The 18,196-nt window shown below is 41.8% G+C and overlaps 1 protein-coding gene across 4 annotated transcripts in view; it reads right to left on the minus strand.

The window, feature by feature from the left end:
* Positions 1-1,567: 1,567 nt before the first annotated feature.
* kank3 (KN motif and ankyrin repeat domains 3) overlaps positions 1,568-18,196 on the minus strand; it is a 29,322-nt gene continuing 12,693 nt past the window's right edge. Inside the window, exons 2-12 of one of the 4 annotated variants that reach the window (XM_035175683.2) lie at positions 13,019-13,091; positions 11,594-11,680; positions 9,529-11,328; positions 8,995-9,097; positions 8,540-8,770; positions 8,314-8,404; positions 7,717-7,936; positions 7,322-7,464; positions 5,425-5,625; positions 3,266-3,367; positions 1,568-2,267 (exon numbers count right to left, since the gene is read on the minus strand). In XM_035175683.2, coding sequence (XP_035031574.1) covers positions 2,205-2,267; positions 3,266-3,367; positions 5,425-5,625; positions 7,322-7,464; positions 7,717-7,936; positions 8,314-8,404; positions 8,540-8,770; positions 8,995-9,097; positions 9,529-11,328; positions 11,594-11,630 — 2,991 coding nt within the window. In that variant the 5' untranslated portion in view covers positions 11,631-11,680; positions 13,019-13,091 and the 3' untranslated portion in view covers positions 1,568-2,204. Of the gene's footprint in view, positions 2,268-3,265; positions 3,368-5,424; positions 5,626-7,321; positions 7,465-7,716; positions 7,937-8,313; positions 8,405-8,539; positions 8,771-8,994; positions 9,098-9,528; positions 11,329-11,593; positions 11,685-12,965; positions 13,092-18,196 lie in introns of all 4 variants that reach the window. The other 3 variants (XM_035175681.2, XM_035175684.2, XM_035175682.2) reach the window with 3 other exon arrangements.

Consider the following 18,196-nt stretch of genomic DNA (forward strand, 5'->3'; position numbering starts at 1 on the left):
GGCTGCATAAGGCTTGATTAAAGATTCAGTGTTTACAATTTAGTGACATCTAGTGGTAAAGTTGCATGTTGCAGCTAAATACCCCTCACCTCCCCCTCCTCTTCCAAACACGATAGAGAACCTGTGGTAGCCTTCAGTTCTCATAAATAAAAATAAAAAGGTGTTTGTCTAGTTTGGACTACTGTAAAAAACATGGCGGCCTTCGTAGAGAGGACCCACTCCTGAGTAAATATAAAGGATTTAAATATAAAGGGCTGATTCTAGAGTAAAGAGAACAACAAGTTAGATGAAACACACTAGTGAAAACATCACTAAGATTATTTTATATACAATTTTAGCTGTTATATCCCTTTCACGTAAATCTTACACACTGGACCTTTTAACTTATGTCCCTTTGTTTGCTTCAATTAAAAAAAGGCAGTGCTGTAGTGCCTTTGAGCTTATGTCACTCATTTAGTCAGTCTGGTGGACGTCACATCATCACGTCAAAGAGGCTGTGCTGTGTCTTGATATTGCAGCTGAATAGCAATCGGTTTTTCATACTTCTTCACAGTCTTCAACGCATGTTCCTTTGCAGCACTTGTACTTCCAAGAACTACATCATGAGTCCCTCTGTCCCGTTACTTTCACGTCACATAACCTTCTTTGAAGACAATGTTTGATGTTTTCAATATTAGCCATGGTCATGATCTTAAGATCGGCATTAATAGTTTATCATTAACTTTGCAGTGTTCAAAAATGTAAGTGTTATAGATCTGCAAACATCACTTCCTACTTCAAAATCATAAAAGAAAATATTGCCATAACCAATCATTTCTTGAATGATACAGCAAGTGATTTGCCTCAAGCAGATATTATAGTAGTTGGTTATATCTGAAAGGTTTCTGTTTTGAAATAATCAACAGATCAATCCATTCGGCACATGATCACACCTCACCCAGCTGACTGTCTTGTGCTTTAGAAGAATACTGGTGTCTACTACTTTGTCTGCTCTCACTTTGAATGTATCATAAACAAACCAGCACATCAGTCAGAACAATAACAACATTTGCTAATGATCAATACACTCAATGGTTTATTATTTTGCTTATTCTACAGCAGTGGTGGGAAATCTTCTCTCTCTCTCTCTCAATTTGTATAACATCCTTTGTGGGCCACACTGTTACTGAACACATTAATCACATTAACCTTGTGATGGAAAACAACTTTATTCAGACTTACACAATGTTCAGGAGGAATTTTCCGTTCATTCCTCCAACAGAACTGTTTCAGCTCAACCATATTCTCATTTTGTCTGATGTTAAAAGGCACATTGTGTTTATTTCTATTCTGTCAGAGATTTACTTTTGTACAGTGTCACTGTCCTGCTGCATCACCCAGTTTTTACTGAGCTGTATCTGGTGGACAGCCTCCCTGATACTGAGATACTTGATAAACTTAGGAGTTGTACTTCATTGTTGGAATGATGTTTTCATTCTGGAACTTACTCAGAGAAATCCACCTTCACTTAGTTTCAAGAAGTTAATTATTAAAGATACGTTTGTAATTCAGAAAAACACAAATCGGCTTTTATGTAAATACGTATGTTTATTTGATATATATACTGTATTTATATGAACATACAATACATGAACAATTAGTGCAGACTATGAAGGAGAACAGGTTCACATATCAGTCATCCAAGGCAGGGCAGAGAGTGTAGACACACAGCATATATGTTGTAAAGTATAAAATTAGTTATGTTAAAGAAACCAATTCAGGAAGTCACTACATACATTTTCTGAAGCATCAACACTGGGCTTCACTATTAGATAGTGACGTATTGTGATGCATATTGTGTCAGTGTGGGGGCTTGCATGGAAAAGGACAGTTGCTGTTTTTTCTTGCTATCACTGTGTGTGTTGCCCTCAACTGTAAAACACTTGTGAAGTGCAAATAATAAACATAAGGCCTCAGCTCCTGTCACAGATAAAAGAGACGTCATTTAGACATGCTAGGAGCTCATATTAGTCAAGTATATAATATAACCATTCACAACGTTTATGGAAAAATAGTTTTCTCATATTAACAATACTTATAAATGCAGGGCATATGGCAAAAATATAAATACATATATATTTAAGTAAATTCCAGTGGAGCTTTTCTCAGCTCATATCCAGTTTTGTTTGCTCTTGCGTCCACCTCAGCCAGAGGCTGTGATCAGGTCAGTATGCAGGCCAGGGCTTTTGAGGAGTGGTGGGGCTGCGTTGTTGGGCCTTTGGACTCCCCTGAAAGACACAATGAGAGGGACAGGGTGGGTTTTATTATTATTCAGCAAGTGAATTCACACTGAAATCTGCTCTTTCTAAGGAACACCTGTATAATCCTAGACAGTCCAGTGTAGGGTTCAGCGACCACACATGTGCGCGTGGATATATCGTCAATCAGCAGTTGTGTGGCTGATGGTGTCTGATGCAAACATTTTAGCATATTGCCCAAAACTAGTCCAGCACAAGGACTCAATCATAACATCCATCTTTACAAAGCTCATAATGTCCAGGCTTTGGTCACATTATTTGAGACATAAAACCAGGGTTTTCAAGTCCTGTTTTATTAAAGGTATCTTTGTCACTTCCATTTGATTGCATTAGAGTCTATAGGTGTACCTAATAAAGTGGCCATGTATAGTTAAGTTGTTTGACCACTCATCAGAATTAAGAGTTATGCAGGAAATGCAAATTTTAAACATTAGGTAGAGATAGCATATTTCACATCAAGTAAATATGAATACCACTTTACTTTCAATTGTATTCACATTTAAATTTTTAGAATAACTAAAGAAATGTTATGGTTATATAAGTATATATAAGTTAAAATCAAAAGCAATTGTTTGGGAATCTGGCTCTTCCCACAATCTACAGGAGCTTGGTGTCACCTAGAGGGGGCAGCAGTGCACCTTCCGTCAATGCTGCCCACACCCAAACTAAAGCTGTGAGAGCTTCCATGGAACTGAGCCACTTCTCATACAAGAGACTTTGCTCACTGTTCAGTTATGTTGTGAGTGTGACCTGCACCGACTAAAGGTGACCACCCCTTAGTATGTTTTCTTTACATGTCTCCTTTTGTGCATCATTGTGTTTGACATAAAGTGTCCTGTGACTGCTCCATTTTCATCAACTCAATCAATCCACCACAGTCTCTACTCCCTGTTTTCCTAAATTAAATTCTTGTGTCTTCTGTGGGCACATCTTCACAGAGGAGGGGGTCGGTGGGAGGGTGGACTCACCACAGCAGGCTGGGTCTTGGCATAGTTCAAATGGGCGTAGAGCAGCACGGCTGTGTCATTGTGAGACGCCTCCAGTGCGATGGACAGAGCGTTGCTGCCATCCTGTAGTCAGAGGAGGAAAGAGAGAGGAAGGGCAGAAAGTGAGTTAATCGATTTGGGGTCATGGTTTAATTTTCATCACACAACCTGCAGAATTCACCAGTTTTAGTTTTCCTCTGTACGAATAGAATTTTTTCGTGCAGTAAATGTCTTGGTCAAAAAGAACCTTACAAAAATGATGATGTGTTTATTTTTCTATGGGCCAATATATCTTCATCAGATTTTTTAAATCTCACGATTGATCCCACAGGAAGAAACAAATGTATTAAAGTAATGACATCACCCAGTAAGTTACCAGGTTCCAACTGTTCCACCCTTTGACCAGTGCAGCTGCAAGTTCGAACTGGGAAATCACAATGCTTCCAAATGAATCTCATCTGCACATGTTTTTTGCTGCCACAGCTGGACAAGTGGAGCATTTAGGTTCCTGACATGTTTATCTCTAGTCCTCATCCGACAGTGCTGCATTAATTAAAATATTAATAATTTCTTTCATAGGACATTGAAACAAATAAACTGCATGTGCCTTCACAGATCAGGTTAAAAAAATCCATTATAAAGATGCAGGATTGGAACTGCTTCTTTCTTCTAACACTTAGACAGTTTTTTAGGTACGCTGAGCTAACAATTACTTTTTTTTTTTGACTGTTCTGGAGAGGTGTTTATTCTACTTTGTGGGCATCATTAACCACATCTGGACTGAAGTTTTATGTGTTTTTTCCTGGCCCAGGCCCCATCGCTCTGCCAAGTGGGATGCAAATAGGTTTAGTAATTTTTTTTTTTGTGTAATCCTGATGGAAACAAACAGAAGTGGGTCAAGACGTAACCTCCACTGTGGCGGTAATGAACTTTACGACCTCCACAAACATACGATTTAATGCAGGGATTGTGTGAGACTGTAATAATAATAAACGTGCAGCTGAGTGCACGTCTCCACTCTGCTTTACAGTCACGGTTTGTCATGCTGTTCTTTGTTTCAGGAGGACGGGAGGTGGGGGCTTTTCCAAATATTTTCCCACCCCCCCCCTCTTGGGTCCACTGCTCAGTCCAGCTGTGTTGCACTGAAACACAATCCAGGAGCTGCCTGCGTCGAATGGCCAACTCATTCTGGGACAGATGTGAACACTCAACAAACATGTCTGTCCGTCTGTCTGCTCCTTCTTCGAGCATTCAGACCAATCCACCGTGAAATCACTTTCAAATACTCAGCTGTGCAGATTAGCCATCAAATACAGGAAAAATGTCACAATGAGGCGAGTTGTGTTCCAGGGTAAGATCTTTTCTTTTTGTTTGCAAATGACAAACTGCATTTTTTAAACTGCAGTTTGTGGTGCATCATACAAAAAGTTGTTTAACCTACCCTCACTGATTTAAATGGGCTGGATATGGTGTTTAAAATAATGTCGAATATTATAACGCTCTTGTATTTATTGTAGGACTTTTGTATGCGACTTCACTAGTCTTAGCTATGTGTGTCTAATTAACTGAATGTGTGAGTGTTGGTTCTACACAACACAAATGATAAATCTCCTGCAGCCTTGATCTTCTAAAGTCTAAAAGTCTGTTTGTTTCACTTTATCCAAAACATTTTTAGAAAATGAACAATTGCTGCTGATGTATGGATGCACCGTGTGGTAAGGTATGTTGGTGCATTAGCTTGCAGGGCATTGTGGTTCGAGTCTATGGCTGTGAACAGTGGAGCTGCGGCTTTGTAATTCACCCCCGGGGGCTTGTAAGTAGACCAGTGACTGTGTTTCCTGTAAACAGCAGTGATTTGAGCAGAAGGCAGATGAAACTAATCTGATGGTGGCTCTTTAACTTATCTAGCTTACTGGGGGAAAAACTTAAAATAAGAAAGAGAGAAAGAAACGACAAGGAGAGAAAAGTGCATGGACCGCTTTCCCATGAGGAGCCGTTTCCTGAGCACAGATTAAGCTGAATCCCAGACGAGAATACGTTCCGATGTTTTCAGCAGAGGTCGAGCATCGTCAAACTCAGAGTAGCTCACTCAAAGTTGCAAGGACTGCACAAGCCAAAAGACTAAAACGTAAACATCTTACATTATCCACGATGGATATGTCACAGCCAGGCTGTTCCAGGAGCAGTTTGACGATCTCGGCTCGGCCATGTTCGCTGGCACACATCAGGGCCGTGGACCCCTCGTCGTCCTGCACGTTGACGTCGGCTCCACACGCGAGCAGTGCCCGCACCATCTCCTGACGTCCATGGCTAACAGCTAGCATCAATGCTGTCTGGCCCGCCTGCAAAGGGATAGAAGTAAAGTTAATAATTTCCAAATGCTGGAAAAAGTCATGTATATCTTAAGAGATATTACCAACAAAACAAAAATGTTGTCAGAGGTTCTACGGTTTTACTATGTACTCAGGAAAGCGCTGACGAACTGGGAAATGTAAAGCGGTTTTCTTTTTTTTTTACTTTTCCTTCGTTTGCTAAGCACCTGTCTTTTCTCTTTTTCAGCACTGCCCTGATTTATATTTTTGCAAATCCCTTTCACCATAGAGCATTCAGTCCTCTACTTGGCTCTCAGTATTTTTTGCAAATGCCATAACTCAGCAGAAAATAGTACATTTTAAATTCCTGTCTCTAAAATTACATTGCATGTCTTGGGGTTTGTTCCACACAGCAACAATAACTAGTGCCAATAATTTGATTTATAGCCGGTGATGCTATAAATTTAGTCATAGAGTCCTATGACTTGGCAGCGTGCGGGTGTGTCAGGCGGCCATGTCCAAACACATACACTACACAGCCAGATTAGATCAACCAGAGATACAACAGAAAAGTCAACAGATTCTCAGGAATGACTTCTGCGTCATGTCAGGCTTTCTACTTCTCGAATCAAATTTGACATATAATCAATTATTTCTCAAGTCGCTGGCTTTGAATGCAACATTCATTAATTACGTATCAGGAAATGCTTGTAACACCTACTCACTAAAATAAACATGGAAACAAACCGGGACATTATTCTCTTTTTTTCCCCTTCTCTCAAAACAGCTCAATCATTGAAACAACAAAAGGGGGAAAACCAAGTTTATATTCAGCAAAGGAATGAAACAAAAAAATATTGAAACAATTGTATGCTAGTAAAAGATAAATAATAAGCTTGAATTGGCAGATTTTCCATTTTGGCTATAACGTGTAGATCTTATGTTTGGTTTAATGAAAGACATTGTGTCCAAATAGGACTTAACTGATTTAAAAAGCTGTGTGAGGACTGACTCCATGCCTCTGGCTGATGGAGGTGACTACAGATCCACAAAGGCTCTTTGTGCACTTTTTGGACACAATTTATTCACAGTTCTCAGGGGTTACTCACAAAATAAATAATTTTATGATTTCAGAACATGAAAGGAAAAAAACCTGTTTACATCAGCGTGTGCCTCCTAATATTAAGCTACATCCATACTTCTATGTTTTAGTTTTAAAATGCATCCCTGTGGCTACATTTAGCTGCTGTCCACAGAGTTTAGAGCTCCTAAAAACTAGTACAAATCTGCATTGTAGTACAGAAATGACTTTTGGAAACAATGGCTCACATTCGCTTCCTAATTGGTTCTCATCGTGACTTGACTACCAAGCGGTAAAGACAAAACGTTGTAAAGTAGACAAAATACCTGCTCTTACTTTTCACCATTGTTGTTAATTGTTTGAAGTATTTCTTGAATGAAAGCAACCAACTGCAGAGTAGACAATCTGCTTTCTGTGTGAATCAGCAATGGCCACAAGCTATGGATTTTTAGATGTATTAGTATGGATTGAGATTATCACTGATACGGAGCTAAAAACTTGTGTGAACGGAGCTTATTTTCACTTTGAAACGAAAACATAGTAAAGACACGTGTTTGAAAGGAATGACTGCAGTAAAATAACTGACACGAGTGCTGTGTCCAGGTAAAGGGCTCTCTGAACTGCGATGGAGTGATGGTGACTTGCCTGGCTGGCCTTGGCGTTGACGTTGCCCTGACTGAAGAGCTTCTTGACCACAGCCATATCGTCCTCTTCCTTCACAGTAGAGAGAGCAGCCAGCATGATGGCCGTGTAGCCCGCCTTGTTCTGCTTATCCACGCAGCACACACCTGTGGGAAAGTCACTTTACTACTCTGTGTTTAGGCATATAAATGGACCAGCTTAGCTAGAAGACTACATGAAGGCTAGAGAAGTTAGCTGTAGCTCCTTAAACTAGCATCTTCTCCTATTTCAGTAAGTGATAAACACACAGAAATACACATAACAACAACCTCAAGTAAACTAAGGGCTCCTCTTGTCCATCAGCATACAAGTAGCACAATCATCGAGTCTGTAAGGCGTCACTCTTTGTAATCGCTAACCTGTGTCCAGCAGCAGTCCAACCACGCCAAAGTTGGAGTGGGACACACTGTAGTGAAGAGCTGTGTTGCCGTTGCCGTCAGTCATGTTGACTACGTGTTGCAGCAGAGCCGACGACACTTCAGAGAACGCCATCAGGTAGTCGGAGACCCGTGAATGCTGAGCCATCTTGGCACTAGAGATGCGGAACCACTCGAGCTGCACAGTGTGGGTGCTGGAGAGCTGAGGGTCCAAAGTCAGGTTATTATTAAGAATGCATTGAATCTGGAAAAACTGAATCTGAGGTATTCTGAAAGGAAATGCTATTCTGAGGATTTCTATTGTAGCTTATTTATGCTGATTTCTTATTCAGATTTTATCATTTGTAGATACAAAATAAAATAATTTGAGTTAGTACACTGACTTACTTTTTGCTGACTTTTTTGTTTTTGTTTATTTGTTCATTATTTATGTTTGATTGGACTAAACAATATCCTCAAACAATACAATCACGCAGCCTTCATCAAATATTAAATTCCTGTCATTTGCATTATTACAGTGGTGAAGTTAAAAGTGGAACTCTGTGATAAAATGATTTGAAGAAGCATGCAGGGACGCACCACTTCCTTACTCTTCAGTGTTTTATTGTCATCGTTCAGGTGATTCTTTAAAATGAGGCAAGCTTCACGCATTTTTGAGCTCAGCTCAAACCTGCAACAAAACAACAAATGAATGAAGTCTAAAAACAAAAAACTCACCGCTTTCTGCACATATATTCTTTTTCTATTTCTCCAAACTTACAGGAAACTAACTAAATATATTATTTTTCCCAGAATAACAACCTACTTCTCTTTCACAGCATCAGATGAATAACTTTCAGCTCTCAGAGTTTCCTCATCGGTGTCGCTCTCGTCCAGGTTGACATTCCTCTCCTCCTCGGACGTTTCTTCCTCAAGAGCAGCCTCGTCCTCCTCTGTGCTGCACTCCCCTTCCCCACTTTCTCCAGAAGAACTTCCATCGTCCTCCTCATCCTCTTCTTCCTCCCCCTCTTCCTCTTCACTGGATGTTGACTCATACCTGGGAGGCACAAATATTTGCTGTAACAAAGAGCATCGATTCCTAACTAATGTCCTTCACATTTTTGGACCTGGTTGTCTCTCTCTTAAAAAGCAGCACTGCAGTTGGTGAGTTTTTTGTTTCTCATTTCTAAAACCTGTGACCTGATGTGTGTGCAGTGTTATTTTAAAACCTTTAGACCTTCTGCTGTGGTAAAAATAAAAATTAGGTTTCATGTTACCCACCCTCCATTTAGAATACCAACAAACTGCAGGCTCTTCTTGCCAGTGGTGCGATTTTCGCCCGAGTTACTCCCATCCTTCCTTTTCATGATGGATTTCAGCAAACCTATTGTCAAGTAAGACAAACACAATGGTCAAACAATAGTTCAAACAAAGTACACCAGAGAGACACATACCTCACACAAAAGCAAGACTGCCGATAGAACAGAGACTACACAATATTTCTACTTCTCGATTTAAATCTGACGGGTACATTGGCATTTAATTTAGTACCTCGTTTAGTAATCTTTAATTTTACTTCATAAGATTTTCCAGGGTTCCTTGTAATTATTTGGACATAGATATTGTGTTTAGTCTCTCCATTATTCTCCACTTGTTACAAAACATGAAATGGTTCTTTCATGTTAGTTAGTAAGTGCATTCATGAATGCTGTTACTTATGATGCATTGTTGTGTTTTTATCATGATCAACCTTTGACTTATACTGTGGAAAGCTACATATTTGAAGCAGCCTCTTATGATGTGCTAAACCTTAACCTGTCTTGGTGTCGCCAGCTTCCGTTTTCTGTCCTTGGTCGTCCTCTTGCTTCTCGGCTGTGCTGACAACCTCTTCCTCTGGACAAACCTTGTACTCAGCGATGGTCAACTGTCTCCTCTTTGGTGCTGTAACTTTTTGCTCCACAGTCTTTTCCTCAAACAAGTTCTCCCATTGACACCCAGTGCTGACCAGTGCAACAGGAGCTGGCTCTGCTGGTTCCTGTAAAGCATCCGTCTGGGTGCCCTGTTCAGTCTGATCTGCTGTCAGAATCTCCCCTACACATGCATCAGTCACCTCTGGACGGCATAAAACTGCAACATGTTTAAACTCAGAAGTCACTGTCTCTGTCTGGACATGCATCGTGTCTGGTTTTGCAAGAACCCCTTTCTCAAACATGACCTTAGTGGTTTTCTCTTCCATCTTGGCTCTAAGCATCCCTAGGTCGTTGTCAACCACACTCAACTGGTCCTCTAGAGCCACAATGGTCTCCTGCTGAAATTTAATGGTGTCTTGTAAGGTGTCAATCTCCCGCTGCGCCTCGCTGGTCACTCCAAGTAGTGACTCCATGACCCAAACCTCAGCCTCTTCTGTCTCTACGCTGGCCTGTACCCCCTCCTCGTGAACCAGAGGGGCCTCTGTTTCTGTACATTTCTCACAGACATTCACCTTGGTGTCTACGGAGGCATCTTTCACACCCTGGCGGTGGTAGAAAACAACAGAGTCCATTGGCATGTCGTCCCCAGCAGCCACTGATTTCTTCTCAACAGCTGCAACTTTCTGTGGAACTTTTACTAAAACTTTTGATGAGGGTTCTGGAGTTTTCTCTTCCTTCCCCTCAAACTTCTCTGTCAACCTTTTCAGCTCGCCAGATTTTCCAAGGCCGGAGTGACCAGGTGAGGTTGGTGCAGTTTGTTTAGCATGGATATGGTGGTCACTTTGGCTTTGAAGGGTCTCTGTTGTTTGGGTAGAAGACTCTTTGGACTGTTGCTTCTGCTGAGCCACCTCCATGGCTACTTTCTTATCTTCCAGGGCTAACAGGAGCATGTCTTTCTCTGCACGAAGCTTGGCTACCTCTCGCTCAAGTGCAGGAACACCCTTTACCCTTTCTTCCATCTCCTTTAGCTGCTTCAAGGCCGTAGCCATCTGCTCTCTAACTGTCTGCAGCTGGCTGGGAGGGATAGGAGTCATTGCGGTGCCAGTAGCAGGGGTACTGCGCCCTGAGGTCTGAGGACTGGGTTTAACCCAGTTACTCTGCAGAGTGGATAAGGAGGGTAAGAGCTGTTTGGGAGGATCTGCAAGCTGGAATCGGCCACCATTCTGATGCTGGTGGGTTTGTTCCTGCTGTAGCCGCCGGCTGGTTTCAAGGAGAGTCCGCTCAACTCTAGGGTTTCGCTGCGGTGGAGGGGGTGGCACTTTGGCTCCAGCAGACAGTGGAGGGACTGTGAGGAGGGTCACTGGGGAAAGAGAGAATCCCTCACAGGGTGCTGACCCAAGGCGGTTGCGTGGTGGTGGCGGTGGAGGAGCTCTGCCATCTTCACTGGCAGGGGAAGCTAGAGACTCTGTGGAGGTCCAGCCACTGGTACGCCCGCCCACGCTCGTGCTCCTCTGGGAGAGTTTGACCCCTCTGCCCAAGCGGCGGGAGCTGATAGGTCCCCGACGGAGATTGTGCCCACTCTCTATTTCTTCTACATATTTGAGGAAATCCAGATCCAGCTGGAAACCATATGGAGTCTGAACGGAGTAGGAACCTGTCTGGTCAGCCTCCTCCTGATTGGAGTAGATGAATGGAGAGCGCAGATCTGGAAGGCAACAGACGAGTATCTTAGAAACATCAATACATCATTGGCTTTCAAAGATGCCCCGTTTCCTCGTAAATAAACAAAGAACTATCTTGTTTATTTCTGTGTTTCCTAGCTTCTAATCATCCACTTTTTTTGGCACATTGCATATTTTCTCATTATCGTCACCAACTGTCATTCAGTGGAATATCACATACATATTTACATGTTTACGAAACAATCGAACAAAGTGGAAATACAAAAACATCTTTAGGCAGTTTCTTACCAGGCAGCTTCGGGTTAACTTGCACCGACTGAGTCATTTTTCAGGACTGGGACCTTTCAGCGCGCACACACAGCTTCAAATCAACACCTGGCTGAATGAAACACAGGAATTATTTTTTCGTGAAGCTACTTGAACCAAAAAGGAAGCAAAGTGACGTCATTTCTAAAACATTACACATTAATATCATTTTTCTCCTTAAAGTCAAGAGGTGCGTGTTTGGATTCTCTATCGTAGATTTCTCAGCAAGCATCGACCTCATGTGCTCCACATCAACATATTTTGTTAATGGGAGACAGCTGTACACAACAAATAACAAATACAGCCCATCTTCTAACGTGGCAGATGCATCTTTATAGAAGTAGTAAACGTACAACAAAGTGCAGAAAAGGCCTGAAGAGGTTTATGTGTTTTCTTGTTGGCACTCGCAACAACCTGCGACTCAATTCAAAGGAAGGTGAATTCCCTTCTTTCAGAGATAAAGAGGTTTTGTTAAATGGATGGCTTGTTTGCTTTTCCTCTTTAGAGGTGTTGAAGGACGTTGAGGCTGACATCATTCATACCTCAGAGAGAGAGAGAGAGAGAGAGAGAGAGAGAGAGAGAGAGAGAGAGAGAGAGAGAGAGAGAGAGAGAGAGAGAGAGAGAGAGAGAGAGAGAGAGAGAGAGAGAGAGAGAGAACTAGCCTTCCAAGTGGTTGCTGGAGCATTCAGAGGATCGTCATTATGGAAGTCAAAAATCTGATTTCCCTTAAGAGTCTTTACATATGCCAGTAAGACCTAAAATACCTGTCTGAGTGTATGCGTGTGTGTGTAGAGTCTGTCGAGTGAAGATAGCAGTCATGGGAAATACCTCAGAACAAAGTCAACAACAAAGCTGAACATTGTCCAAAAACCTTCAAACGGTTGCTGCTCCATTAACAAGAGCGTTACACCGTCCAGCTCTACTGAGAAACCACAGGATTCTCCTCACCACAAGGCCACTGACATTAATACTGCTTCCCTGGGAAATCAATTATTCCCCCCAGACATAATGTCCATTTATTCAGACACGTGAAAAATGCAGGAAAATAAAACTGGGTGCACGTGGCAGAAGTTATGAACTGCTTTTTTCTAACACAGAAAACGCTGCACATTAACAAATGAAATTAAGATTTACACCAAGGAATCAATTGTAAACAAAGAATCTGCCTGAGGCAGGAACTGAAGTTCACCATTTACTCATTCACCATATCATGCCAAGTATAAAGCACCTTTTTAAAACACAGATACAAGGTGATTTACAAGTACAAAATTAATTGAAGACAAACCATTACAGTTTGGAGATCAGACAATGGAGTAAAGAGTACACATGTTCCAGATGCTAAAGATTACTGCACCTGTGATGTTTTAAAGCAAAGCAGTGTGTTGTGGTGTGTTGAAGGAAGCGCACCTCTCAGCCGCTCAGTGAATGATTCATGCAGCTGGAGTTCAGGCTGGTTCCCTCCTCACTGCTCCACACAGCCCTGGAAGAGAGAGAGAGAGAGAGACACTCAGGCCATTGTACCAGAGCAAATATCACAGCAACACACAAACTAATAAATGCAAATGTTTGAATAAAAAGGTTTGAGGATGAGACTGATGTAAATCACGTTACGCCGCTCAGTCACCAGATCCCAGAAGTTAACACCTTTGGGAGCAACAGACAGATCTCCTCCACCAGCGTCACCAAATCTGCAGTCACCCGAAGCTGATGCCGTAAGAAACTGAAATCTTCTCACCAATTAAACCATTGTTACTTTGCAGGAACAGAAATAACTTACAGCTCATCGTGAAATAACTACGACCACTGCAGTGCAAGAGCTGAAGTCACCGACGCTCGATTTAGTCTCAACAGTGCATTCCTCTAATTATTCTGTTCTGTCCTATTATTATTTTCATTATTATCATTACTATTATTATTGGCACCATGATCATTGCTGCTATTATTATTAATATTATATGTATTAATAACATCATTACATCTACAAGAATCCCTATTATTGTCGTCACAATAACAACCAGTGTGTCAGAGCTTAAATACAACAGTTGCACAACTGTTCCTGCTCTCTCTCTCTCTCTCTCTCTCTCTCTCTCTCTCTCTCTCTCTCTCTCTCTCTCTCTCTCTCTCTCTTCTCACCTTTCCACCCACCTCTCCCCTCTCCCCCTTTTCTCTCCTCTCACCCCTAGACAGTTGGTCGCCCACATCAAGCCTGATTCTGATTCATCCTGTTAACAGGGATTTTTTTTTTTGACTCACTGTAGCTTTCTCATTGTAGGAACTATTGGGTTTCTCTTTAAGTCTTGACCTTAGTATGTAAAGTGAGATCATGTTAGTTGTGATTTTGAATTAAAACTTGATGTTATCACAAACGTGTCTGATTGAACTACGACCCCTCGGTGTGCTCACGGGGCTGAACTCTTCAATCCAGTCGTGTCATTGGATAAACAGTGACATTAGATTGTTTTTCAAAAACACAGCATTTATTTAAACCTATGAAGCGCTGCAGATTACTCACTGACATTGGGATTCTGAATGTTTGCACGCCAGCTCTCTATAGTAGAAAGGATATGCTAGTTGAATGACTAATGGTAAATATGCTGTATTTATACATATATTTATGTCACATTCATAAAGCACTTCTGTACGAATCATCCATTCACAGGGGGATTTGGGGGATTTACTAAATTCTTTTCAACTTGCTGACTGGAGGAGCCGTGGATAAGACCACCGACCTTCCGCCACCCACTGGAGGAGCAAGTTTAGACCCCCCCGACGCACGACTTGTGTAAACTGTGACAAGGTAAAGCTCAAACTTCAATGTCACAGGTGTGTAAGGTTACAAAGAGTGTCAGAGGTTGCTGTGTCACAAAAAGACACAGATCTCAGTTTCTTACATGTAACTCAAAACCACTGAACACAGTCTCAGATAAACTAACCTGTACCCTGCCCCTGCCCCTGCCCCCCCCTCCCCACACGCACATAACCTGGGATACACGCAGTCGTTCATTTAGTCTCAAACACACACATACACACGCACAGATGTGTTTTCCGGCAGCCACAGGCACATTCCTTCACTGACACATGCTGCTGCAACACGCTGGTCCCCCTTATGACTGACTACTGATAACCTGTGAACACACACACACACACACATTCATCACATGCACACGCACAGTTCATCTGCTGGTTCAGACTGAGGCTGACAGACAGTTTATTGTCAAAGAATAAACCACAAACATTCAGTCAGACAGACGACCAATTAGCACAAATTACATTATGGGCCATTATGGACGGAAAAACCGGGTCTTCTCCACCTGAAAACAGTGTTTCTGGTCTGTATCTTATCAGTCGCTGCTCTGTTTCTCCTCAGTGTCTCTGTCAGCTGCTTGTCTCAGGTCAGACCACAGCCAACATGATGCTGCAGCGTCCCGACCAATCAGACGCAAGGTTTTCAGGGCTGTGACCTCAGTGCTTCACTTTGGTCCAAATCAGAGACAGGAGTTCAGTTTAAAACCAAACTAACCAGAGTTTATAAACAAGCCACATGATTCACTGCTAGTTTGTTTATTGATCAGTTTTAGTAACGTGTAATCCAGCTTGGTTGGATAATTTGAAGACATTTTTATAAAATTTATAAATTAAAATAACTCTTCTCCAACCATATCTCCTTTTCTGTGCTTAGACAATAGGTTAGATGACTTTTTTTCACTTTAAATTTGTGTATAAACTTCATAATCTCCATTTAATTTTTGTTTATTTTGTTCTTTCTCAAAGTTATTATATTCAGATTATCCTAAGTAAACAGTGGACAGTGACACCAGATTAAACATTACAGAGAATGCCAAGCACATGTGATGGAGACAGTTTTACCCAGATACACTCCAGAATGAGATTAGATCAGCAGATTTGGGAACAATCACACTCAGGGACTTTCAGATGTCTCACCAGAGTTCAGATGGCATCATTTAAACTTCAGGCACAAGTCGAGGGCCTTTCTTCTTTAACAAATCAACTAAAGTGAGAGGAAAATGTGGACTAATTAGAAATAAAAAAGCCAGTTTAAGTTTTAGGCCTTTTCCAGGATGGGACTTGACAACCTATAATGTTGTCTCCATACAAGTGCCCATATGAGAATATGAAACAGATTTGTTTGCTGTAGACGACCATACATTGGTGTAATAATGTTTCTGAAGCTTAGATGAGGTTTCAGTCGTCAAGTTGATTGAGTATCTTCCACAGTTATAACCTTTTTAGTGCAGATGTCACTATTCTCACAGCCAAGCAGGTTAGATTTAAATTCAACAATCCATCCATTCTATACTGCCTATCATTTAGTGTTGCACGAGAGCTGGAGTTCCTGTGTGCACCCTGGAAAGCTCACAGAGAAACAACATTTCACTCTCACATTCACACCTACGGACACTTTAGAGTCTCCAAGTGACCGTACCCCAGTCTGTATGTCTTTTGACTGTGGGAGGAGGTGGCATTAAATCTAAATACCACCTTTGATAAGACAGGACGTGGGTTTTAGACAAAAAAAAAACAAACAAGGCAGACACTTACAGGCTGTTGGAAGTTAATGTTGAGGCAAGTATGCAGATTGTATTTTCAGTGATGGATTTCTGCTTTAACTGATCTAGACTGATTGTATCTGCAGAATCGTTTTCAATAAAACGGCATCAAATAATCCACCTGACTTTATCTGTGGTGCAGCAGCATTGAGACGCCATGAAAAGCTCATTAAAAACAAGAGGAGCAGCAGAGAGAACTGCAGCTTCTAACCCTAACCCAAGACAGGTATTATATTGTGTAGAGCATTATTTATAATTAAAAGCACAACCTGAGCACTCTCCTCACTCTGCTCCTCTTCTCCACAAACCTCATCCTCCCCTCTGTTTTCATTCTTTACTTTCTTCACCTCCTCACTTCTTTTCCCTTCATCAGATCCTCTCCATGTTTCCTCGTCTCCTCTCATCACAAGACTGTCATTTCTCCTCACATGACTCTCATCTCTCCTCTCACCCTCCACGCACACACAAACCCCTCAGCTCAAGTGTTGCTGTTTTTCTCTCTGATTTGATGACAGGCAGCAAATTACAGACTGCAGTGAGAAGCTGCATTCCTTCTCTCCTCTACACCAAGAGTCCTGACCAGCTGAGTCGTACACACACACACACACACACACACACACACACACACACACACACACAACACACACACACACACACACACACACACAACACACACACAGAGTGCCAAGAGTCATTATGACACTCACACAAGCCCCCTCCAAAAATTACCTTTAAATGCATGTGCACGCACGCACACACAATCCCATATTTATACAAAGACAATATGCTGCTTCATTTTGGGCGTACCACTTTAATTCAGTGAACTCTAACTGGTTCTATTGTGAACAGATGGCCTGCGTTGTTCTTTAGAATCTATGACGACAAACTGAGTTCATGTTACATTGTGATTAAGTTTGAATGCAGTACGACAATCACGAGGTTTCTGAGCTTTGTGAAACAATGTCAATAATAATAATGTAACTGTGACGACCACTTGAATGAAAAAACTAACCAGTGGACGACAACATAACTTAATCTGACCCTAATACCAATAGTAGCTGCATCCAATGCTTCTTTATCTTATGAATTAAGTGGTACAGTCACTGAAGTATCCAGAGTTTCTGCGTTTGACCAATTAGTCCCATTCTGCCTAACAAACACTGCCACTTAGGTTTGGAGAGGTGGAGCTCCACACAAGGACCTAATTCAGTCCCTGGTTTCCTGTTGAAACGCAGCTTTAGAGCCTTGAAGAGGTTCTTGGTTCCCTGGGATAGTTTCTGTGGCCGAAACACCCTGTTGGTGAGAGCACCATTATAATTATCAACAGATATGACAAAACCATGACCCACATCATCAATGTAAATGGACTCAAACTGTGGTCAGAGCGGCAAACCATGTGAGGAGCTCACTTTACATTCAAACCACAACACTGTGTGTTTTCTTTGTCATGTAAGATTTAATTCACTTGACCTCGACCTGTTGACTTCCAGCAGACTCAGGACATTTATTTCTATAACAATCTCCGATGGATCAGCGTTTCAGTGACCATAAGTGTTTCCCCTATAAATATAATTTGTTATTCATTCGGTTTTTCCTCGGGTTCGTTGGGAACATGTGACGAGCACCCGGACTCAATTGTGAGCTTTTACTGTAGAAGAGGACACTGAGTCGTCCTGCAGTCAGTTCAGTTCATGGCAGAGGAAATGTTGTGCTGGCTTGAGGCTCGGGGCCATGTTTTGAAACCGTGACCTCATCCCCAACGCCACCCTTTTCACGAGAGGGGAAGCCAGAGAGGCAGGGGGGGGGACAGGGAGGAGAGTGAGGGAAAGCCGACATCCTCCCTCACTGACAGCAACTTTCTGACCACTTTACATGAGAAAAAGGCCCATTCAGAAATCTGGACCCACACACAAAGAGACAGATACAAACCACCAATACTGGCCTCCACTCTGATGCATACCATGCTCACATACACACTTGGTTTATTATACTTCCTCAGACATATTTCTTATTTTAA

This window comes from Hippoglossus stenolepis, chromosome 14, assembly GCF_022539355.2.
Source record: "Hippoglossus stenolepis isolate QCI-W04-F060 chromosome 14, HSTE1.2, whole genome shotgun sequence".
NCBI lineage: Eukaryota > Metazoa > Chordata > Actinopteri > Pleuronectiformes > Pleuronectidae > Hippoglossus > Hippoglossus stenolepis.